Here is a 27,190-nt window from a genome sequence, read left to right on the forward strand (position 1 = left end):
TTATCCAGACGACATGGACTAGCATTAACCAAATTAATGATAGAATAACTAAAAGAAGAATTCAAACAGAGAAAAATGTTCAACAAGTGACCGAACAACACCTTAATTGAGTTAATTATCAGTGTTCTTCGGTCAAGAGTTGAATACTTTTCGATATTTTAATTCTTTGATTAGTTATTCTTTTTATTACATTGGCAAATTGCTTTTTTTAAAAGAAATAAATGTAAAACATGTAAGGAACTATATCTTTTTTTGACGCATTCACAATTTGTTTTGGTCTGCCGTTATCGACGTCTTGACAACGCCTATTGTATGAAGTAAAAGAGTGAAATAACCACGTTTATTTCACATGTGAAATTTTCAGTTTTTATTTAACTGGGAAATCAATGTAATTCATTGCAACCAATGTACTAAATGAATGTAATCAAGATTCTGACATAAACAATACCGTTAAAAAAAATAATTGCAATTTGTTGAATATTTGTATGAAACATTTAAAGTCATAAGAAACGAGTGACCGGTGAAAAATTATGTTCTTCCAATTCTTGAACCAATGCATACACACATCATAAACTTAGTCTTCTGTGCACGAATTTATCATTTTTTTCGTGTAAATTTCGTATAATCGTCAATTTTTTTTTCAATCGGTCAGTGTTGTTGTGAAAATATGGCAGGTAATTAAAGTTCGTGTTTTGAAGCCGAAGTTTAACGATGGTCACCTGTTTGTCAACAATCGACAAAAAATAAACAAAAAAGCATGGAAAGAGAGCACGTGTTTAACAGGTGTATTCAGATAATAGTTTATTTTAAGGACATCCATGCGTATTGTGATCACCGGAGTTTTACGAGATGGGTTACACTGAGGTCACTTTGCATACGGAAAATGTGTCGGGGGAATTGGTTGCTGGAAGCAAGCAATTAAAATAAAGTAAACTTCTTCTAAATATGAATAAATTAAAGAATTTTCTTCAGAAAAAAGTATATGTACATAAGTTTTATAATGAAAACTATCCATTGAGTTATAAAAAACATATGCATTATTTTTTTTGATTTGAGGTTTCTTATGACTTTAATAATAAATAATCAATCAAGTCCAGTCAACTGACTTATTCATTGATCTCATGTCTATGAGAAATATCAAAACTTTGTCAAAGAAATTTTCAAATACAAGGAAATAACTCTTGTCAGTTACTACAATCTTGCAAAATCTAACTGTCAAACCTTCCAAAAAATATAATTTGAGCCTTTTGATAGTAAATTTTACATATTTTTGTATTTATTTTTTGAAGGAGTCTCAAATTTTTCTATGGGATGGGAGGGGGTTACTATTGAAATAGATCCATGTTGATGGTACTGCAATGTTTTTGTATTTTTGGACTCATTAGGGTTGGAATAAAAAGATACTGATAAAAAAATATTAATATAAGACGAAATGTTGCTTTGTCAGCAATTATAATTATAAAAAGTAATAAAAGTATAGATACGATTAAAAACAACAAATTGTTGCATTTATGACAGTATTTTCAAACTAATACAATAAAACAGGGGGAGGAGGAGGGGGCAAACACATGAAAAATGAAAACCAGATATATGTTAATGTTAAATAAAAGTAAAATCCTAACCCTTTACTACTAAGTACCGATACAATCTGACATACATTAAATCATAAAACACAGCAATGGCTTTTAAAACTGAAATTAATGAAAATAAAACAACATTAAAATCTTTACAGTTGTTTTGTCCATTAAAACTAATTCAATCTTTGCTTCAATTTAATGGACACTGAAATTTAATTTCATAAGCATAACTAGTAATTAAAAATTCTAAACATAATTTATATCCAGTCACAGATAACAGATGACAGTCATGACAGTCATGGCTTTGTACTTTTAGAGACAGTAATGAAACAACAACAATCATGCAATATGAGTCGTTCAAAGGTTTTATAAGGGAAAGAGTAGATTTAGGACACAAAAAATGTCAACACATGTCTATTTATTACAATGATCACACTTAAGGTAGTACCATCATTTTGATGAAGGTAAGATAGTTTATCTTGAATAATACATGTTCCACAGAAAAATAATTTCTTTCTTGAATAATACATGTCGCACAGAAAAATTGTTTCAACCATGTAAACTAACTGTTCTCATCATGAGAAGCCCAGTGTTAAAAGAAAACTAGTTAGATTTAAATATTAAATATACATGTATATCAAATAAAAAAATAGAATACATGTTACTGGGAAATAAAACAAATTTTACTTGATTTTTTAAAATATCAAATAAAATCAAAACTCGTGAACTGGTGGATGAATAAATTGGTTAAATAAAAAAAATTTAAAAAAGCAGTTCAGCGGAAAAAATATAAAGTTGAAAGTCCTTGATATATAATATCTAAAAACATATTTGTGAAGATTTCATGCCATTTTACAGTGCTTAATAAGGGAGATAGCTGAACCAAATGTAAACAGTTAAAGAACTCTCTCTCTGTCTGTCAGAGTTGATTAAGGACATGTGTTGACATTTTTTATGTCCAAAATCTATACTCTTTCCCTTATTTAAAAACCTTTAAACATTAGAAACATATATAATGGTGGCACACTCTAAATTCACACATAATGCCTATAAAACAAATGGCATTTTTTGCCTGACACATGTAGGTCTGAGGTAAAAAAAAAAAAACTAAATAATAAATAACAATTAAATAAATAATAAACAAACAGTTAGTTAAAACCAGGAATGTTAAACCGACTCACAAATAAATAACACTAAATGTAACTGTTAAATACATGTATGTAATCCCTCCTGGTGCACACTGACCATTTTGAACTAACAATATTCCTTCTACAAAGATTGTTGATCATTACATAGTTTCATTTTGACTGATTTTTACATAAATAACATGCAGTTGAAATTTTTACATGCATAAGCAATGCAAGGCAAGCTAAAATTTAGACATGGTTTCAGCTCTGTGAGTTACAAAATACGTTCTCTCTGTCTGAGATGATTTAGGAATGTAAACAGTTACAGAACTCTCTCTCTGTCTGAGTTGATTTAGGAATGTAAACAGTACAACTATTATGTTCCCAGGCTTCAATATTAGGTGTCAGATTTTCTGACCATGTCATGGTTTTGAGGTCAAGAACTAGGACAGTTTCTGCTTTTCTCTGATAATCTCCATCTATCCAGCCACCAATCATATAAACTTTGTTGTTGAAGCATGAGTAAGAGGCATAAAGTCGTGGATTTGGAACAGTGCCTATTGTCTCCCATTGACTAGTGCTGAGGTTGTAACAATCAATGCTATTAACCAAGACTTTATCATCAGCGTTGGTCTCATGCCAACCTCCAATCACATGTATCTGATTGTTGTAAACAAACATTGAATGGTCAGCTCGTCTTGATTGCATTGGTGAATGTTCTGACCAATAATCAAATTCTGGATAGTAAACATAGAAATCTGAGAGAGCATGGTCATCGTGAATGCCCCCCGATATGTAAAGATGACCTCTATGAGATACCCCTGCATGCTCGGATCTGTTGTTTGGAATCGGTGATATAGGATCCCATCGATCTTCTTCTGGATCATAACACTCACATGGAGTTTCTGAGTCTTGTGCAAAGTCATCGGAGCCAAACCTACCTCCTATTGCATACAGCTTCTCTTCAACGGCACCTACAAACAGACGACAACGCTCACTAGGTAAGGGGGCAATGCTCTGCCAACAATTGTCATGGGGACTATATTTAAAGCAATACTGGTGAATTATCTCCTGCATCAGGTCATTGTAGCATCCTCCAACTAGGTAAAGGTCATTATTTAGGACTGTTAAGCCAAAGTCACACTGTTCTACATGAGGTATCTTTGTCAATATGTCCCATGAGTTTGATTCCGTGTTGAGATAACGTAGATCGTTTGTCATACCTCTGTCATGACTGAACCCACCTACACAAACTAATACTTCTTTAAATCCTCTGTTATTTAAAAGACCCGACTGGTTATAGACAGAAGTCATTACAGTCGATCTCAACAATTTTTCAACTTCCGGCTGTTTCTCAAATAGTTGTAATAATTGCTTTTTATTACTGATTGCATCTATGTCTAATAAAGTCAGTTCGCTGAATCTTAAACGAGAAAAAAGTTCACAGGCCGAACTCTTTCTCTCATCAAACTTGAAATATATCCAATCCAATATGCCTGACAAAATGTCCAACTCTGAGCAATTGACGGGAAAATCACAGTCTAGTACATGACAGAGTGTATGACACGTAAGTTGAGGTATTTGGTCAAATAAGAAATGATCGAGATGTGAACACATGAATCTGGCAACAATATTTTTCAATTCTTTTAAAGATAAAAGGTCGGCAAGGTTAAACATTTCAAAACAGTTATCAAAAGACAGGTGAGATTCTAAGTACCGTGTACAGGCTGCTATAACAGGTGATAACTGTATATGATTGGCTGCTAGCAATATGTCTTCAACGTTATCTAAAATAAAAGAATTCAGAGTCATAAATAATTATTTCACATGGCCTGTTGGTTCTATTCAAAATATAATTACTTATCTGATATAACTATTAGTTGTCAATTTAATATATTTTCTCAATAAAAGAGTATATTTCTGTAAATTTATCAATACAATGCTTCTAATTATGTAAAAATCTATAAGATAAAATCAAACAGACCTATAAAAATCCAATTGCACGTGTTGATTTAATCTATTTATATTGTTATGTATGTTTACATCGCTTATATGGTCATCTGAAGTCAAATCAATAGTTAATTAGATGGCGTCTGGACTAACATACACACGAAACGAACCTACATTTTATCTACACCATGCTCTGTATAGTATACTGTTTATTTAAGACTTTTGGTAGTTTGGATAAATGTTTTACATTGTTTAATATAAATCAAATATGAGAATTGGTGACCATGAATTTGACAGCTAGTGCCCCTTTAAAGGTTGGACTGAGCTTAAGTCTTGTAAACAGTCTGTCGCAAGAAGTCCTTGTAATTGTCTTTTCAATTCATCATTTTCATTTTCTGATTACATGAATAAGAAGTTTGTACAATTTTTGCATTTTTTTTTTACAGTTTTTCTACACTGTAGATAGATAGATTTTATTTTTTGATTTATGCTGCAATACACCATAATAAGGCTTTCAAAATTTCATTAGTTATTGCTTATTATTTTTCCACAAAGTCTTTCAATAAGTAGCTGCCTCATAGATAACAGCATATCATTTACCGGTATTCTTCTGTTTTATAAGACAGCTTGTATAAAATGTATATAAAATCTAACCTCTGTCTAGCTCCATGTGTGATGAGTAGGCAAATTCTATAATATTTTACCTCTGTCTAGCTCCATGTGTGATGAGTAGGCAAATTCTATAATATTTTACCTCTGTCTAGCTCCATGTGTGATGAGTAGACAAATTCTATTATATTTTACCTCTGTCTAGCTCCATGTGTGATGAGTAGGCAAATTCTATTATATTTTACCTCTGTCTAGCTCCATGTGTGATGAGTAGGCAAATTCTATTATATTTTACCTCTGTCTAGCTCCATGTGTGATGAGTAGGCAAATTCTATAATATTTTACCTCTGTCTAGCTCCATGTGTGATGAGTAGGCAAATTCTATAATATTTTACCTCTGTCTAGCTCCATGTGTGATGAGTAGGCGAATTCTATAATATTTTACCTCTGTCTAGCTCCATGTGTGATGAGTAGGTGAATTCTATAATATTTTACCTCTGTATAGCTCCATGTGTGATGAGTAGGTGAATTCTATAATATTTTACCTCTGTCTAGCTCCATGTGTGATGAGTAGGCAAATTCTATTATATTTTACCTCTGTCTAGCTCCATGTGTGATGAGTAGGCAAATTCTATTATATTTTACCTCTGTCTAGCTCCATGTGTGATGAGTAGGCAAATTCTATAATATTTTACCTCTGTCTAGCTCCATGTGTGATGAGTAGGCAAATTCTATAATATTTTACCTCTGTCTAGCTCCATGTGTGATGAGTAGGCAAATTCTATAATATTTTACCTCTGTCTAGCTCCATGTGTGATGAGTAGGTGAATTCTATAATATTTTACCTCTGTCTAGCTCCATGTGTGATGAGTAGGCAAATTCTATAATATTTTACCTCTGTCTAGCTTCATGTGTGATGAGTAGGCGAATTCTATAATATTTTACCTCTGTCTAGCTCCATGTGTGATGAGTAGGCGAATTCTATTATATTTTTGATTCCTTTAGCTGTAACACCATTCATACTAATTATATCTTGTGTTGTTTCTTTCAACCCATCAGTAAACATAGCTCTGAAAGTAACAGTTTCAATATTTATTTTTTATGATTTCAAATTATGCTTTGCAATAGCAAGAACCTTCTTTGATCCACTACTTCAGAGTGATTTTGCTACTTATGACTATGAGGTCTCAAACTGTTGACCATCTTTGCTCATCGTATTATCTAGTAATTTATCCTTTTTTTGGGGGGCTCATTTCTTAATCTGATGTCACACTTGATCAAAATTTTGATCAATTAGCCTCCTTTTGTTTTTTCTTTTGTATTTGCTTATGTGCTTTGTCTATTACATGCCTTTTTGTTTTTCTTTGTTGACATATTTGTTTGTTTTTATAGTGTGTTGACAACTGTACACCTATTTTTTTACGTTTTTACCTTTTTGTCTGTTTGTTTTGCTCACTCATTGTTGCATAATGAAAATTTATGTGACTGTCATACAAGTGAAAGGTTTTGCTAGCTATAAAACCAGGTTTAAACCACCATTTTCTACATTAGAAAATGCCTGTACCAAGTCTGGAATATGACAGTTGTTATCCATTCAGTTGATGTGTTTGAGCTTTTGATTTTGCCATTTGAATAGGGACTTGCCGTTTTGAATTTTCTTCTGAATTTAGTATTTTTGTAATTTTACTTTTTGCTCAGTGATGTTGATACATATCATTCATATATGTATAAGATGAATCAAAGCTTAACATATTAAACATTGAAAGATCTGCATGTAATTTTTGTTCATCACATGTATCTGGTATGTAAATAAAAGAATATATCAAGGTTAAATATATACCTGAAATAATCACAACATGAGGCCAATACAACTCTATGAGCTTTAAACTTTTGACCTTCAGCCACTAAGGTCACATCAAACAGTTGTCTTTTCTTCCTCAGTGACTGTAGCCCTGTCAGTATCTGGTTCCCATGTTCTGTAGCAATATAAGTCACCTTAGTGTCACCCTCTCTTCGTAACTGGGAAGATGACTGGATAACCATTGCAGCTTGTCTACCTCAGTAGTCTGAAAAGGAGGACAGTTTTGATTTTTGATTTATAAAAACATTTAGCTCAAATGCCGTTAATTTTAGGCACAAATGAAAATGTAGTTTATGTCCCTTTTTCTCATAAACCATCAAAAATCTTTCTGTTCAAACATTTCAAATGCTGCCTATCAAAAATAGCATATCAGAAAATAAACATATTCTAAATTTGTTCCTAAGAGATTATGATACCTGAAATCACTGACTGGAAAGTAGAAAAATGTTGTCAGCAATTCATCTTATTTATTTTATGAACAAAATATCCATTGGTTGTACAATATCTGTTAAGATATCAATAGAAAATTATAGTGAATCAGAAGTAAAAACCAATGAGAGTTATGAGACACAAAATGTACAAATACACCAACAAAATCTATCCAAAATGTACAAATAAAGGCAGTTAGTTTTCTGGTTTGAATTGTTTTACATTGTTTCATCAGGGCCTTTTATAGCTGACTATGCAGTATGGGCTTTGCTCATTGTTGAAGACTGTACGGTTACCTATAGTTGTTAATGTTTGTGTCATTTTGGTCTTTTGTGGATAGTTGTCTCATTGGCAATTATACCACATCTTCTTTTTTATAAATACACCAACAAAATCTATCCAAAATATACATCTGACTATATGGTACCAGTATGCTCTGATGCAAAAGAGCAGCACATTGACACCTTTTCCAAGAAAAAAAAATTGCCGGAAAATAAAACAAATATTTACATTTAACATAATTAGTGTTTCATTGAAACAATAATCACAAGTTACCATATAACAAATTCATCAACTAGAAAACTCCTTTTCTGTCTTGGTATCAAAAACATTCACATCAATAACATGAATATATTTAAAAACCTTTTTTTAAAGTCAACTTGAGAAGACTACTTTATTCCTAATCTTATGAAGCATTTTAAATAAGCTTATCCATTTTAGTAGCTTTTTGACACCTTTTCCTCAGATAAGATTTAAGCTATGTTACAAGTATATAATCTGCTAAGATAACTATCTTATCTTGAGTATAAATCTAAAAGGAATCCATTAAACTCATCACATTATCAATTTAAAACTGAAGTTAAATAATTGATAAATAAATATTTATTGTACTTAAGTATTTTAAATTAGTTGTTACCTTTGAAAGTTTAGTTATTTTAGAAAATTCATTATTTGACCACTAGAATTAGGTACAAACTGTTACATAGACAACCTTCCATGTCTATTGTTCAAATGTGTGGGTTTCCTGTAATTTCAATATGATAAAAAATGGCATTAAAATACATTTTTCTATTGTCTTACCTCAATTTAGCTGTAGTGTAAAATGGAAAAACCAATTGCCACTCAAATAATCGTAATTTTTTTTTTTTAGAATTTCGATATCTACCTTTGGCTACACTATTCAAATTAGCATGTGAGAAATTTATGAAAATCATTTGGACATTGGAAGTTTATATGCCTGAAAGCTATTGAATAGATACAATTACTGATAAAGACCTGTAATAAATTAGCAGGTAGTTTACAGGTATGTGATATACCTGTAAGGTAATGGTTGTCAATATCACCTGCCAGGTAGATAGATAGATGATGGATCATATTGTGATAATATACACACATCAATATGTAACTTAAGGTAATTTAATGACTGAGAATCAATCACAATATTTTATAGGATTTTTAATGACCTAAGTATTATAATCTTGAGTGTGAAAAAGAAGAATAGTCCCTTCCTTTCCTAAATAATTTGTTTGTTGTTAATTGACTTCAGATTTAAAATAAAGAAAAATACTGCATACACGTACTGCAAGAGTTGTACAGTACATGTATATTAGTATCAATAAATCTAATATCTGAGATTTTTAAAATTACACATCAAAATCTATATGCCAGCATACCATTATAACATCATGTATTAGTTTTAATTTTATTGTCTAAAGTTTTCAAGAAATAAAAAAATGTCTTATTCATTTACAAAATGTTGGTATTGAAGATCTAAATTATATCATAATTAATCTAAAATAATTAAATATGTATGTGTGCTTCTAAAAATCATGAAAATCATGATCTCAATTGACAAGCTATATTGAAGTTCATTTTTTGTTGCTTTCCATAAAAAAGATCTAAATAACTTGTAGAAGTAAGCACAATGATTTATTAAATATAAAAACTTTGCTGTTTTTCTGTTATGGCCAGGCTACTTGATAAAATTAGGTGTACCTATTTTTGCATAAACAACTTTGGATAAGAGAAAAAACCTGACAGTCTAATTTTGTTCAGTGTTGTAATTTGCTGTGACTTTTTTTCACTTCATGCTCACATTTTGACATCGTGTCCAACCAAATTTGTTAATTTTTTCCTACCAGATATTAAAGAGACCCTGTTTCACTATTCCATCATTAAAATTATTGCAGCTCAACTCTGAAGTAATATTTTGAAATATTGTATAGATAAGACATCTATAATTCAGAATCAGTTTAATGAGATAAGAATATGTTTTTGCTTTGGGCCAAAAAGATGAGTCAAGCCATTTCCAACTGATTTTTAGTTTGCTCTCATGTTGGGTTTAATTTTCTGTCACAGTCACAGAAGGAGAGGAATTAGTGCTAAAAAAATTGTTTAACCTTTATGGAATGCCAATTTCATATGTGTCTTTTATACAAATACATGCACTTGCTTTGTGTTTATTCTTTTGACATCAGTATCAACATGATCAATAAGAGTATAATGTTTTTTTTGTGTTTTTTTTTATTGAAATGTTACACATGCTGTCATATTACATGTATTGGGGCCATAAATACATTATAGCTGACTATATAGTATAGATTATGCTCATTGTTGAAAGTCATAGGGTGACCTATACTATAGTTGCTAAATCAGCTTCACTGGGAATATGTTGGATAGATTAGATTATTAGATGATGAGTGTATAAGCAATCATACCACATCTTTTATTCATACAAAAATAATTTGTACATAAACAAAACTAATCATTGTATTATGATGTTTTTGTATCTTCCCTGACAAGGGCCCATGATTGGTATAATAAAATAATGTCTAAACAAGAATGTGTCCCAAGTACACAGATGCCCAATCTGCACTATCATTTTCTATGTTCAGTAGACCATGAAAATGGGATTAAATCTCTAATTTGGAAATAAAATTAGAAAGATCGTATCATAGGGAACATGTTAACTAAGTTTCAAATTGATTGGACTTCAACTTCATCAAAAACTACTTTGACCAAAAATTTTAACCTGAAGCGTGAAGAATGGACGGAAGAATGGACGGACGCACAGTCCAGAAAACATAATGCCCATAAATGGGACATAAAAAATGTCTATTTGTAAGATAAGATACTGTAAGCTATTTTCATTCCAATTAAAGGGCCCATGAAGAGCAAAGTAATTTATTACAATGATTTTTATAATTGACACAATAATGTTGATATAAATCATATATAAATATGAATACAACCATCTGAATTCTTAGATGTTAACCCATAGCCAGATCAGAGCCACACACATATTAACAATTATATCTTTTATTAACAGGCAAATATTCTCAACCTCTTAAATAAAACAATACCTGTACTATCATGACTATATATATATTGATAGTTTTCTCAGTACAAAACATTTAATTATTCAAATTGAAAAAGTAAACTTTTCAATACCTCTAGGTTTTCTTGAATAAAAAGCCAATTAAATTTGGCACTTGTGCATAACTTTCAAAATTTTTACAACCTATTAAAATATTATCATAAAATTCTTGATTCAAAAAGTTATAATGGGGACACTGACATATAAAATGTTCTTCATCCCCAACCTAATCTAAGGTGCATATTCTAACAAAGAGCTCATGTTTTGTCTGTTTTTATGCGGACTCTAAATAAAATTTACTCACTTACTTGCACAGTGCTTTTCTATCTTTAAATTCTTTTAATTGCATACAACATTATATGTTTAGTGCTACATCTGTGTGTCACTATAGTTTATTGACATTGTGTCTGTCTAATAAATGATTTTTTTCTTGAATAAATATATATGTACGTGTACTTGTATCCTACTTAGTATACAAATCCATGGTCTAGCCAGTTATACAATAAGTCAATAGACAACATTCAATATAATCGATATCACTTTGGAAATATTGAAGCCCGTGATAAGCTATGTAGCTTAGCTTATCAAAGAGATAGATTAATTGAGATTATACCTGACTTACTAGAATAAAATGACTTTACATGGTTTCTTCAGAAAAAGTGATTAAATCTTTGGATATGCTTCTTTGTTTTTGTTTCAAAAATCAACTTCCGGTTACCATGTGTTTAAAATGGACCGTATCGGTTCAGCAACAGTGTATTTTCCGGAATTTAAAAGTATTCAAGAACTTGTGACTGTCGGTACTTTTTATTAATCATATTAGCTATAGGAAACTATATGATCTAACAAATGAACAACCAAATAAGAATGAGAAAAAATTGACGAAATAAAATAACATCTAGATTAACAAATAAAAACTGTTGTTGATTTTGTCAGTGTCCCAGGGCATTTTCTCCAGAGGCACATAGAGAACAAAACCCCTATGTTTTCACTCTACCTTTTTCAATATTTTATTTCGTCATATAAGTCGACTGAAAAATGACAACGCCATGGCTAAAAAGGAAACAAAACTCTAACAAACATTATTCCACAAAACACAACATAGCTTGAAAACATAAGACTGCGTGAGCAACCGACAGCATTGCGATAACATCTGCCTCTAGTATCCACTTTGGCCATTCTTTTTCATGATAAAACTAAAATAGACACAACAATTCGAGGGCAAAAGATACCAGAGGGACAGCTGAACTCATAGATCGAAAATAAACTGACAACGCCATGGCTAAAAAAGAAAAAGACAAACAGACAAATAATGGCACACAAGACATAACATCGAAAAGTAGAGACTAAGCAACACGAACCCCACCAAAACTGGTGGTGCTATCAGGTGCTCCAAAAAATCCCAAAAGGGTAAGCAGATCCCGTCATGTTGTTTATGGTATTACAAATCAAGTTACCTTGACTAGTGATGGACTTTTGATGGTACATGATACACAGTTATAGACCATACATACGAATCAAATCAAAGTCAGATATATTTTATTGCCAATCAAAGCGCCCACAAGGAGCAGAACAATCAACAAAATGATTCACTATGATTAAGACACAATGTTATAAAAAGTTATGTAAAAAAAATATATGTATATGTAACTGAGGAAAATTAAATACATCAATCTGAAATGATTCTGTTGGTGATGATGCTTTAAGCATTATATATCTATTATGTTATACTTACAAAACAGAATATACACATCATCCCCATAAGCTAATAATAGTGATGTATTAAAGGAAACAGATAAATAATTCGGATGTATGCACAGCTAGAAAAACAATGAGATAATTTTACATATAGTAGGAAGATTTTTTCAATGACTGAGGAACCACCATTTAACACTGAGTAGGTATGCAAATATAATAATGATATGTCCGAAGGGATGAAAAAATATCATCTGTTGCAGCATTGCCTTTTTTTTAAATACGCAAATTTCCACCACAACTAAAGTGATCACATGATATCCAGACCTTTATACTGAGCTTTATACTGAGCCACCACAGCTAAATTGATCACATATCCAGAGCTGTATACTGAGCCACCACAACTAAAGTGATCACATATCCAGAGCATTATACTGAGCCACCACAACTCAAGTGATCACATATCCAGAGCTTTATACTGAGCCACCACAACTAAAGGGATCACCTATCCAGAGCTTTATACTGGGCCACCACAACTAGAGTGATCACATATCCAGAGCTTTATACTGAGCCACCACAACTAAAGTGATCACATATCCAGAGCTTTAAACTGAGCCACCACAACTAAAGTGACCACATATCTAAGGCTTTATACTGAGCCACCACAGCTAAAGTGATCACATATCCAGAGCATTATACTGAGCCACCACAACTAATGTGGTCACATATCCAGAGCTTTATACTGAGCCATCACAATTAAAGTGATAACACATATAGAGCTTTATACTGAGCCACTACAACTAGAGTGATCACATATCCAGAGCTTTATACTGAGCCACCACAACTAAAGTTTTCACATATCCAGAGCATTATACTGAGCCACCACAACTGAAGTGATCACATATCCAGAAGTTATACTGAGCCACCACAACAAGAGTGATTACATATCCAGAGCTTTATACTGAGCCACCACAACTAAAATGATCACATATCCAGAGCTTTATACTGAGCCACTACAACTAAAGTGATCACATATCCAGAAATTTATACTGAGCCACCACAACTAAAGTGATCACATATCCAGAGTTTTATACTGAGCCACCACAACTAACGTGATCACATACCAGAGCTTTATACTGAGCCACCACAACTAAAGTGATCACATATCCAGAGCTTTATACTGAGCCACCACAACTAAAGTGATCACATATCCAGAGCTTTATACTGAGTCACCACAACTAGAGTGATCACATATCCAGAGCTTTATACTGAGCAACCACAACTTAAATGATCACATATCCATGGCTTTATACTGAGCGACCACAACTAAAGTGATCACATATCCAGAGCTTTATACTGAGCGACCACAACTAAATTGGTTACAAATCCAGAGCTTTATACTGAGCGACCACAACTAAAGTGATTACCTATCCAGAGCTTTCTACTGAGCCACCACAACTAAAGTGATCACATACCCAGAGCTTTATACTGAGCCACCACATCTAAATAGATCACATATCCAGAGCATTATACTAAACCACCAAAACTGAAGTGATCACATATCCAGAGCTTTATACTGAGCCACCACAACTAAAGTGATCACCTATCCAGAGCATTATACTGAGCCACCACAACTCAAGTGATCACATATCCAGAGCTTTATACTGAGCCACCACAACTAAAGTGATCACCTATCCAGAGCTTTATACTGGGCCACCACAACTAGAGTGATCACATATCCAGAGCTTTATACTGAGCCACCACAACTAAAGTGATCACATATCCAGAGCTTTAAACTGAGCCACCACAACTAAAGTGACCACATATCTAAGGCTTTATACTGAGCCACCACAGCTAAAGTGATCACATATCCAGAGCATTATACTGAGCCACCACAACTAATGTGGTCACATATCCAGAGCTTTATACTGAGCCACCACAATTAAAGTGATTACACATGTAGAGCTTTATACTGAGCCACTACAACTAGAGTGATCACATATCCAGAGCTTTATACTGAGCCACCACAACTAAAGTTTTCACATATCCAGAGCATTATACTGAGCCACCACAACTGAAGTGATCACATATCCAGAAGTTATACTGAGCCACCACAACTAGAGTGATTACATATCCAGAGCTTTATACTGAGCCACCACAACTAAAGTGATCACATATCCAGAGCTTTATACTGAGCCACTACAACTAAAGTGATCACATATCAAGAGCTTTATACTGAGCCACCACAACTAAAGTGATCACATATCCAGAGCTTTATACTGAGCCACTGCAACTAGAGTGATCACATATCCAGAGCTTTATACTGAGTCACCACAACTTAAGTGATCACATATCCAGAGCTTTATACTGAGCCACCACAACTAAAGTGATCACATATCCAGAGCTTTATACTGAGCCACCACAACTAAAGTGATCACATATCCAGAGTTTTATACTGAGCCACCACAACTAGAGTGGTTACATATCCAGAGCATTATACTGAACCACAACAACTAAAGTGATCATATATCCAGAGCTTTATACTGAGCCACCACAACTCAAGTGATCACATATCCAGAGCATTATACTGAGCCACCACAACTAAATTGATCACATATCCAGAGCTTTTTACTGAGCCACCACAACTAAAGTGATCACATATCCAGAGCTTTGTACTGAGCGACCACAACTAAAGTGACCACATATCAAGAGCTTTATACTGAGCCACCACAACTAAAGTGATCACATATCCAGAGCTTTATACTGAGCCACCACAACTAAAGTGATCACATATCCAGAGTTTTATACTGAGCCACCACAACTTAAGTGATTACATATCAAGAGCTTTATACTGAGCCACCACAACACAACTAAAGTGATCACATATTCAGAGCTTTATATTGAGCCACAACAACTAAAGTGATCACATATCCAGACCTTTATACTGAGCCACCACAACTAAAGTGATCCCATACCCAGAGCTTTATACTGAGCCACCACAACTAAAGTGATCACATATCCAGAGCTTTATACTGAGCCATCACAGCTAAAGTGATCACATATCCAGAGCTTTATACTGAGCCACCACAACTAAAGTGATCACATATCCAGACCCTTATACTGAGCCACCACAACTAAAGTGATCACATATCCAGAGCTTTATACTGAGCGACCACAACTAAAGTGATCACATATCTAGAGCTTTATACTGAGCCACCACAACTAAAGTGATCACATATCCTGAGCTTTATACTGAGCGACCACAACTAAAGTGACCACATATCAAGAGCTTTATACTGAGCCACCATAACTAAAGTGATCACATATCCAGAGCTTTATACTGAGCCACCACAACTAAAGTGATCACATATCCAGAGTTTTATACTGAGCCACCACGACTTAAGCGATTACATATCCAGAGCTTTATACTGAGCCACCACAACTAAAGTGATCACATATCCAGAGCGTTATACTGAGCCACCACAACTAAAGTGATCACATATCCAGAGCTTTATACTGAGCCACCACAACTAAAGTGATCACATACCCAGAGCTTTATACTGAGCCACCACAACTAAAGTGATCACATATCCAGAGCTTTATACTGAGCCATCACAGCTAAAGTGATCACATATCCAGAGCTTTATACTGAGCCACCACAACTAAAGTGATCACATATCCAGACCCTTATACTGAGCCACCACAACTAAAGTGATCACATATCCAGAGCTTTATACTGAGCCACCACAACTAAAGTGATCACATTTCCAGAGCATTATACTGAGCCACCACAACTAAAGTGGTCACATACCCAGAGCATTATACTGAGCCACCACAACTAAAGTGGTCACATACCCAGAGCTTTATACTGAGCCACCACAACTAAAGTGATCACATATCCAGAGCTTTATACTGAGCCACCACAACTAGAGTAATCACATATCCAGAGCATTTATACTGAGCGAAAAAGTATAGTTTGCATTATGAGTACAGTTTTATACACTAGTTTTTAGTTATGCTTATATCTTGCTGTATGTGATTCATTAAAAAAAAAGAAATAAAGAGCATATGGTCTCGTGAAACTTGATTGTCAAAGAAGACACGATGGAGTCCGAGACACTAAAGAAATAACTTTATCATATGAAAATCATTATTATCAGATTGAAACAACTTCAGCATGACCATTCCGCATTCAGAATAAAGGAAGCTTTAAACGAGCGAAACTAACGAAATTTGAACTTAAAAACCACAGGTACTTGTTTTTATCCATGGGGAGACCCACTATCAACGTATATTTTCGTAAATATACGTTGATAGTGAGTCTTCTGATGGATAGAAACAAGTGCTATGTTAAAAAATAAACAACTGCACCTATCGCAACATTTAATTAGAGATATGAAATTACAACAGAGACATATACATGTATCACAATCGTAGAATATCTCTCTTTACTTATTCATTTATTTTCACTTTCTTTTGCATCTAATTATGTCCTCCATTATATTTTACAGAATAATCATTTTCATTCTGTCTTGTGAAAGATTATTTGTTTTTCAGCTCTAACTAGGGTAAGCTTTTGATTTTTCAAAATCCTTCTCTCCATCACCACCATTAGAAAATCAAACGGTTGTCCCCTCTTATGTAGTAAACACGAATGTGTCCCTAGTCCACGGATGCCCCATCCGCATTATCATTTTCCATGTTCATTGGACCGTGAAAATGGGGTAAACAATCTTATTTGGCATTAAAATTAGAAATATCATGTCATAGGTACGGGGCGCCGAATGGGACTCTTGTGGTTTTGTACAAAATTCAATTCTGTCATAACAAAATCATTTTTGTCTTACAAAACTATGTGCTACAGACTTGTTTTGTGAGAACTTCAATTTTGTGATGACAAAATTCATTTGTGTAGACAAAATTCATTTTTGTCATGACAAAATTCATTTTTGTAGACAAAATTCATATTTGTCATGACAAAAGTCAATTTTGTCTTAAAGGTATGCAAATATAAACATATTTGCATACACAATTGACTTTTGTTACCTGATATGGAAATTAAATCACAAAAGTCAATTGTGTACGGTAAGATTCAATTTTGTGAGACAAAATTGACTTTTGTGAAACAAAATTAACTTTTGTGAGACAAAATTGACTTTTGTGAGACAAAATTGACTTTTGTGAGACAAAATTGACTTTTGTGAGACAAAATTGACTTTTGTGAGACAAAATTGACTTTTGTGAGACAAAATTCAATTTTGTCATTTTTGTTGAGACAAAATTCAATTTTGTCATTTTTGTTGAGACAAAATTCAATTTTGTCATTTTTGTTGAGACAAAAGTCAATTTTGTTAATTTTGTTGAGACAAAAGTCAATTTTGTCAATTTTGTTGAGACAAAAGTCAATTTTGTTAATTTTGTTGAGACAAAAGTCAATTTTGTGACGACAAAATTCATTTTTGTGATGACAAAATTCATTTTTGTGATGACAAAATTCAATTTTGTAACAACAAAATTGACTTTTATGAGACAAAATTGACTTTCGTGAGACAAAATTGACTTTCATGAGACAAAAATCAATTTTGTTGAGACAAAATTCAATTTTGTTAATTTTGTTGAGACAAAATTCAATTTTGTTAATTTTGTTGAGACAAAATTCAATTTTGTCAATTTTGTTGAGACAAAAGTCAATTTTGTCAATTTTGTTGAGACAAAAGTCAATTTTGTCAATTTTGTTGAGACAAAAGTCAATTTTGTCAATTTTGTTGAGACAAAAGTCAATTTTGTGTAACAAAAGTCAATTTTGTATGCAAATTAGTTCACAGAAACCGAACTAAACTAATTTAAATACAAAATTGACTTTTGTCGCTCAATTTTCAAAGTCAAGTCTGTGTAACAAAAATGAATTTTGTCATGACAAAAGTGACTTTTGTCCGCTGATAGATAATTTTGTATGACAAAATTTCAAATTTGTAGTATGATACAAATTTTGTTAAACTGAACTCATTTTTGTTGAACAAAAGTCACTTTTGTCCGTACAAAATTGAATTTTGAGTACAAAATCACAAGAGTCCCATTCGGCGCCCCGTAATAGGGAACATGTTAACTAAGTTTCAAGTTGATTGGACTTCAACTTCATCAAAGACTACCTCGACCAAAAGCTTAAACCTGAAGCGGGACTGGCAGACGGACAAACTAACGAACGAACGGAAGAACACACGAACGGACGCACAGACCAGAGAACATAATGTCCACAAATGGGCATACAAATATATAACACTTATATTAACAGATATACTAGTAGTTGAACAATTTACCTTCGACATGAATATAAATCCTCTAAACTGAATAATATATATTTATCTATATTGATAAATTTTCGCGAGACTGATAATTATCGGGCAAAAATATATTGAACACAATCTGAGACTTCTCAATAACACATGTATTCTATTAACACATGATTGTAGTCTCAGTCACAATCAAAATCGTGATCAACTTTTTTGATGATTAATAGACATATTATAGATATATTCTATAAAAGAATATTATAACCGGATAACAAGTTGTGTGTACATTTCGTGTATTTAAAATAAGGTTAAAACAAGGATGAATCACACAAATCAAAGCCGATTTTTCTCACGAACTCAAAATCCCTTTTTTAAAAGATTTTTTTTCTCACAAGATTGAAGTTACAGATTTATATGAGACAGAATTCAAAGCAATCGACTGTTTTAAAATACAGTTAGGCTATCAAGTTGTATTTAAAAAAGATAAATAAACTGGGGACATAAGAAATTCATGAACCTTAACTTTTGCCTATTCACTTGCGCATCATTTAAGCTAAAATATTTAATTTTATGTACTTGATGGTATTATAATATCATCTGATCCTTGTTCAATAACCGCCGTGCATATCATTCATTAAATATAAGGTGAAATTTACCTATATTTGGTCAGAGACAAATATTACAATTTTATTTCAATATTTTCATTAGATACATAAGTTATACACACGACCACAATGTTGCAATTTTACATGTTTTTGTAAATAAAAAGCATCGAAGAACATCTCGGTGTCATAAAAAGGAATAGTAAAAAGGCAATATATGTAATAACTCTCGATTTGGTTCAGAATGTTCTTAGAATCATATTCAAAACAGTGTGGTCCTGGCCATTGATTGACGACCTAAATTATCCCATTGACTGGGACAGATTAGGTGAACGTTTTTCTGTAACGACCATTGCTCACTTCTTACTTATTATAGAATTTAAACTGTGGGGTCACCAAAGGTTCTTAACGCCTTTAATAATAAAATAATTCGAAAAATTATTCAGGAATAACCTTTATGTTTTGATTAATATTATTGATATAAATCAACACATCGTATTATTCCGGATTCGTTTTTCGAATTGCTTTTTTTAGGTGTTGAGAACCTTTAGTGACCCCACAGATTCAGTGTCCTTAACAAGTACATAGTGAGCAGTGATTGTTACCGACAAACGTTCACCTAATCTGTCCCAGTCAATAGGATAATTTAAGTCGTCAATCAACGGCCAGGACCACACTGTTTTGAACATGATTCTATTTTGCAGCAATTGCCATTTGGGAACCGGATTATCTTTGATTATGGAGGTGTCGGATTCGACGATGGTTGGATAGGCAATGATTGCGCGGGAGGGTGCGTTTTCAGGTAAGATGGATACCGGCTGTTTTGTGGGTGATCGGCAAGATTTACAGCTATGTGCAAAACAAAAATGATGAGAAAAGCTCATTTAGCCCTTCGGGCCCGGTGAGCTAAAAATCAGTTATTTCCCTTTGAACAGGAATCTTCTTATTGATAGGTATTTGATCAAAAATTTAATTCTAGGGAAAGGGCTTTAACTGAACAAAGAGATAAGCTGAAATCGTGAAAATTGAACTCGACCTGTAACTTGTCATGATAAAACAGTAAACCAAGTACATGTATCAAATCAATATGTTCAAGCACGAAGAAAAAAGTCTGGAAAACTGATTTGCCGGACTGACAGATGAACAGACAGATGAACAGACAGACAGACAGATGGATGGAGTGCAAACCTTAAGTCCCCTTTGACTAATAAAGCCAATTTTAGGGGGAAATAATTCCATGGAAGTAAATTAATTTTAATGTAAATCGTATTATAGTTTTGCAGCCATAAGAGAACATGGTGTACATTTGGATTGGAGAACTGCAATAAAAGTGAAAGGACAAACATTTAAAAAGGCGTTGATGTCTGATGATGATATTTCATGGACACAAACTATTTCTTATATCAAAATACAGTGATGCTGAACTGATAAACATTTGTAATTATTTCATCAACTAAAATGAAGAACTATGGCATTTTTTTGTAACCTATTCGACATATACCTAATCTGGACTGATGATAATTGCAGTGCACTATCTGAAACCGTGAAGATCCATAATTTTTCTTTGCTAGATACTTCCGATGATTAGTGAACTAGACTATTCACCAGAACTTTCTATGAACAATCTAGTTGTAAATAACAGAAATTTATATTCACTTTAAATGTAAAATGCAACATGACAGTATGCTATAAAGAAAATTTACTTTGATAAATGTGTTTTGTTAAATAATTAAAAAAACCAACATTTAACCTTTTTGAGACCAAAGATTTTATAAAGCAAGAAGGAATTAGAAGTATTAATTTAAATGGAAGTATTGCTGCAAAGTTCCATTTGATTAATTTTCTGTATTTTTTTTAATGACTAGGTTTGATAAAAAAAAAAAACTGTTTAGAATTTAGTTGTAAATGGTCTTGATTGTTGTAGCAGTAGTTTGGAAAAGTCTCTAGTTGTTTATTTCACATGTTATTAACATCTACCTTATCTATGTCACTTTTCTTTACATCCTATTAATTTAACTCACATTTTTGTTCATTTAAATAAAACCAAGTTGCAACAATAAATACACACACTAATATCTGAATTTACAGTAATCTAGTTTTAAAAAGCACATGACATATAATATGTATTGCATAATAATTGTTGTTCTCAATTTTAACATTATAAGAGAATTATTTTTTCCTGTATCATTTTTCAGTTCATTCAGTAAGTCCACACTAGTATTTAAATTTTTTTGGAACAGATCTAACGAAGAAGTGAAATACCTTGGACAAACCCAACAAAGATGGCATTCTCACAGTCAGTAAAAAGGAGTCAAGTTCCTGTTAATTGTAAATTATGTGAAACAGAGAGACCAATTCAGTGGAAATGTATAGACTGCAGTATTCTGATGTGTAGTCATTGCAAGGACAAGGTTCATTCCCAATTTAAAAACGCCCAGGATCATAAGATCGTCAGTAGAGAAGAGATTGGACTGCATAAGGAAGAGCTGGATTTTACCAATATCAAATGCCATGAACATGTTGGCCAATCATCATGTCTTAGCTGTAACACATGTGAAATACTTGTGTGTCCAACCTGTATTGCTAAACTTCATAAAAAGCATGATTTAATTGAAATAAGGGATGAATACAAAATGAAAGTTGAGAAACTGAAAAAAGGACAAAGTAAAATGCAGACCAGTAATTCTACCATGAATGCAAAGATTGGTGAGCTTAATAAACTCGTGTCAGCAGAAAATTTAAAGTATTCCAATGCAAGACAAGATATTATTAATCATGAAAAAACTGTAAAAGAGCAAGTAGAAAAATATTTTAAGGAACTCATAAATAAATTGGATCAAAGTCATCAAACTGTTTTAACATCAGTAAAATCAGATCTGAACGCTTTATCATTATCTACAAAGCAGACAGAAGACAAAATCAATGAAGTCCAGGATTTTATTGGGATTTCCAATGCTACTGATTTCTTCAAAGACGTTAACATGATGCAGAAATCTACCAAAATCAAAGGACCACTAACCAAACCAAGCTATAGTTCATCACCAAAATTTGTTCCAGGGAATATTACCCAATCTCACATTGGATCATTACAAGATGATGGAAACTTGTCCACAGAAACAAACCTCTCCCTAGTCATCAATAGTGCTTACCAGACTGAACTTGATGCCATTAGATTTGTAAGTCCTTGCCTTGACCAAACCCTTTGGTTAAGTTCCGGAACTAATGGGATGATACTAAGAGTAAAACCTGAAGGTACTAAATTGAAGGTGATGTCTAAATTCAAAATTGAAGTATGTGGAATGGCAGTTATCACATCTAGTCAACTCCTTCTGAGTGTTTCAGGGAAAACAAGTTTACAACAAATCAACAGTACTGGTGAACTGACTGATTCTGTTTATGATGTAACACCATTCTTTCCCAGAGCCATCCATGTTGTTAGAGACAATACAGTCATAGTAGCAGCTTATAATTATGAATTAAATAGAGGTGCTGTGATGATAATGAATACGAAAGGAGACAAAGAGGCCGTGTATGTTAATGATAAACATAATCAACATTTGCTTGAATGTCCCAGAGATATAACATGTACCAACAATAGAAATGTACATGTAGTGGATGATATTTCAGATGATCGCAGTGGTGAAGTAATAGTCTTAGGACAAGGAGGACACATAATAAACAAGTATACAGGTCATTCAATCATCAATAAGAATACACCTTTCAAACCAGTTAACATTGTGACAACACCAAGTGACAAAGTTGTTGTGATAGAATTAGATGTTTCAATTTTGCATATCCTCAATGACAACGGTGATTTCATTTCATATTTCAACATTAAGGAAATAGGAATGAAATATCGACATTCTCTTGCCATCAACACAACTGGACATCTTTATATAGGATGCACGAGGGCTGTAGGTAGTCAACCTAAAGGATCAACACTATATGAAATAAAATATGCAGGATTCTAAAACATTGAAAGCATATCTAAGACAGAAATTTGTGTAATATAGTCAAAATTTTCATATCATCTGAAAACTGAAGATTAATATCAAAGAAACTGAACATAATATATATTATCAAGGACTTATGAGAAAACTATATTGTTTTGAACAATTACATTTAAAAAATATTTCGAATATGTACATATAACATTTTCAAAGATTTTATATTAATAATAAACTCATCATAGATACCAGGACTAAATTTTGTACGCTAGACGCGCGTGTCGTCTACAAAAGACTCATCAGTGACGCTCGAATCCAAAAAAGTTAAAAGGCCAAATAAAGAACGCAGTTGAACAGCATTGAGGAAAAACATTCCTAAAGTTTTGCCAAATCTAAATAAGATAATTTCTAGAAATTGTTGACTATTGATAATTCAAAAAGTTTTATAATTTATGGTTTCAACATTTGTACCTACTATGCAATAGGAATTTTTGTGGAAATATAACTTTCAACAACATTTTGAAACCAATTGCAAGTCTCATAGATAAATATTCAATAAGTAATATCAGTAAATCAAATAAATACCATAGTTTAAAATTTGTATGCATTATGATAAAAGATCAATTACAATTTACACTGTTGTAAAAGTATCCCTTTCACCTTGAATACCCACCAATTTAAACCTAAAGAATTCTTAGATACATTCATGTGGTTAAATTATGCATTTGTATTTTGTAATTTAAAGGTCAATACTGAGTTTGACGATAAAAGATAAATTAAGATTATTAAGTGACATGCAAGAAGGGTGGTCAAATTAAATATCAAGTTATGTTTTATGGTTTTAATTAAGTTGGTTTTAGAATGACACTTTGCATGTGAACACCTTATATCTGGAATTATATAATATCTTAATTTGTATCATATGAACTATATGTTGATATCTGTATAGTGTAGATTTCATTGTGTCTTGGTAATGTAAGCAATATAAGAGTTTTTTTAGTACAGTAATACATAGGTAATAAGGTATACATGATTATGCTAGTGATGTCAGTCAAACTGATAGTATCATAGTGTATTCTAAGCATTAAAATGAAATATTCTGATATGCTGTTTACCAAGGAATTGCTTACTTACTTATCCTCTTCATCCCAAGTGGGACATATGGCCATAACAAACTGCCTCCACTTCTCTCTGTCCATAGCCATGTACTGGGCTTGGCCCCAGGTGTAGCCCATTGGTTTTAACTCTGCAGAAACAGTTCTTCGCCAGGTAATTCTAGGTCTCCCTGGTTTCTTTTTTCCTGGTGGTGTCCAATATAGAGCTGTTTTATGTGTGCGATGTTGTGGCATTCGCAGGACATGCCCTAACCATCTAAATCTTCGTTGTTGGATTTCTGCTGTTATACTCTTCGCATTGCATTTCTTCAAAAAGCTCTTGTTGCTGATTTTATTTGGCCAGAATATTTTGTTGATTTTTCTTAGGCAGCTAGTATGGAAAGCATCTACTTTTTAAAGGTCACTCACTAAAACACGTCAAGTTTCTGAACCATACAGTAGGACATATTTTACACTGCTGTTGTAAATTCGCAGTTTAGTCCTTAAACTGTACTAGTTGGACTTCCAGATTGTATTAAGTCTTGCAAATGTTGAACGTGCATTAGATAGTCTTGCCTTTATATCCTTCCCTGTCCCATTATCTTTGCTTATGATTTTTTAAGGTAAGTGAAATCATTAACACTGTCCACTCGCAGATCATTGATTTCCGGTGTTTATTGACATTACCTTGGTCTTCCTTGCATTGACATTCAGACCAGTTTGCCTTGCATAGTTGTTAAATATTTTGGTCTTCTCTTGGAGGTGTTAACTTGTTCTTGATAATATGGCAATGTCATCAGCAAAATCAAAGTCTTCTAGCTGGTTAAACATGGTCCACTGGATACCCCTTTTCTTGTCCTGATGTTGTTTTTCTTTGTTTCCTGTCAATGGCCAATAAAAATAGGATTGGTAACATAATACATCCTTTTCTTACGCCAGATTTTACTTCAAATAAGTCTGAGATAGTCTGCCAAGGTTGACACTGCATTCAAAGATGTTGTAGAATGCTTTTATTAGCATCAATATCTTAGGTGGAACTCCATATGATTTTACAATTTTCCAAAGAGCTTCTCTATGAATACTGTTAAAGGCCTTTTTGAAGTCAATGAAATTAATGAAGAGTGGTGTGTTCCATTCAATGCATTGCTCGATGATGTTCCTCACAGTAAAAATTTGGTCAATGCATCCTCTACCTCTTCTTAAGCCTGCTTGTTCATCTCTAAGCTTTTCATCCACAATTTTATCAATTCTTTTTAGAAGAATTTTGCAAGGAATTAGCTACATGTAATGTACTTTCGAATAACATGGTTTCGTAATCAATCACTGAAAATTGACTTGTGATCAAAAGTGTGCAAATGAATAAGTTTTCATGTTAATATTTTTATAGTTAAATTTTACATGCATGTTAGAATATTTTGAACATAGGGACCGAAGAATTGTCAATAAAAGTGAAAAGACAAATATTTGAAAAAGTGTTGAATGCCTGATGATAATATTTCATGAACGCAAACTCCAAAAGTGCTGAACTGAAAAAACATTTGTATGACTATCTATTTCAATAATTCAGATGAAGAACTATGGCAATTTTGTTAACCTATTTGACATATTCCAACTCTAACATTAGATATGATTAATAGTTCTCTAAAATTAGGTATGTTGTAATACAATGTATATATCTTTTTTCAAAGAAATCAAATTTAATTAATGTTTCCAAATATTTTTTCTTTCATTTGCCACAATCTAATATAGATTTGTAACTAGAAAATGTCAACAACTTTTATCTACACAATGTAATGTAGTGAAATATATATATATACCTTAATAAAAATAAATTATCTAATTAAAGGTTTCACTTCATATTTTTTTTTATATAAATATAGCATTCAGAACGAGAGACTCTAAAGAGCCTGTGTCGCTCACCTTGGTTTATGTGCATATTAAACAATGGAAACAGATAAATTAATAACAAAATTGTGTTTGATGATGGTGATGTGTTTGTAGATCTTACTTTACTGAACATTCTTGTTGCTACAATTATCTCTTTCTATAATGAACTTGGCCCAGTAATTAGAGTGGAAAATATTTTCTAAAGATCTACAAAAAATTATGGAAGATGAAGAAATTGACTATATAGGGCAATAACTCCTAAAGAGGTCAACTGACCATATCGGTCGTGTTGACTTATTTGTAAATCTTACTTTGCTGAACATTATTGCTGTTCACTGTTTATCTCTATTATGGATATTATTCAAGATTTAGGAGTTCTTGCCCTTTATAGTAAATTTTTAACCATTATTCATAAACTGTAAATTTTTACTAACATTTTCCACTGAAACTACTGGGCCAAGTTCATTATAGATAGAGATAATTGTAGGCAGCAATGATGTTTAATACAAACCCATCACCATCACCAAAACACAATTTTGTCATGTTACCATCTGTGCCCTTTGTTGTTTAATATTCACATAGACCAATAGTCATAATTTTTTGTAAATTTTTGTAAATTTTTAGAAAATATTTTCAACTGTAATTACTGCGCCAAGTTCATCATAGATACAGATAATTGTAGCAACAAGAATGTTCAATAAAGTAAGATCTACAAACACATCACCATCACCAAAACACAATTTTGT

At 32.6% G+C, this 27,190-nt stretch overlaps 2 protein-coding genes across 10 annotated transcripts; one reads left to right on the top strand and one right to left on the bottom strand.

The window, feature by feature from the left end:
* Positions 1-1,074: 1,074 nt before the first annotated feature.
* LOC134720773 (kelch-like protein 26) lies at positions 1,075-11,673 on the bottom strand. 9 transcript variants are annotated; one of them, XM_063583258.1, is made up of 4 exons: positions 11,552-11,673; positions 7,104-7,329; positions 6,209-6,333; positions 1,075-4,491 (listed from the first exon to the last, which is right to left on the bottom strand). In XM_063583258.1, the coding sequence occupies exons 2-4, from the start codon at positions 7,304-7,306 to the stop codon at positions 3,011-3,013; spliced, it is 1,809 nt and encodes a 602-aa protein (XP_063439328.1). In that variant the 5' UTR covers positions 7,307-7,329; positions 11,552-11,673; the 3' UTR covers positions 1,075-3,010. The 9 variants fall into 9 exon arrangements, with proteins under 9 accessions (XP_063439328.1, XP_063439329.1, XP_063439330.1 ...); XM_063583259.1 differs by having other exon boundaries at positions 11,543-11,647; XM_063583260.1 differs by lacking the exon at positions 11,552-11,673 and adding an exon at positions 11,238-11,424.
* LOC134720775 (uncharacterized) lies at positions 8,877-24,129 on the top strand. Its single transcript, XM_063583267.1, has 2 exons — positions 8,877-8,964; positions 21,712-24,129. The coding sequence occupies exon 2, from the start codon at positions 21,799-21,801 to the stop codon at positions 23,485-23,487; it is 1,689 nt and encodes a 562-aa protein (XP_063439337.1). The 5' UTR covers positions 8,877-8,964; positions 21,712-21,798; the 3' UTR covers positions 23,488-24,129.
* The last annotated feature ends 3,061 nt before the right edge of the window (positions 24,130-27,190 follow it).

This window comes from Mytilus trossulus, chromosome 6 (assembly GCF_036588685.1).
Source record: "Mytilus trossulus isolate FHL-02 chromosome 6, PNRI_Mtr1.1.1.hap1, whole genome shotgun sequence".
Lineage (NCBI taxonomy): Eukaryota > Metazoa > Mollusca > Bivalvia > Mytilida > Mytilidae > Mytilus > Mytilus trossulus.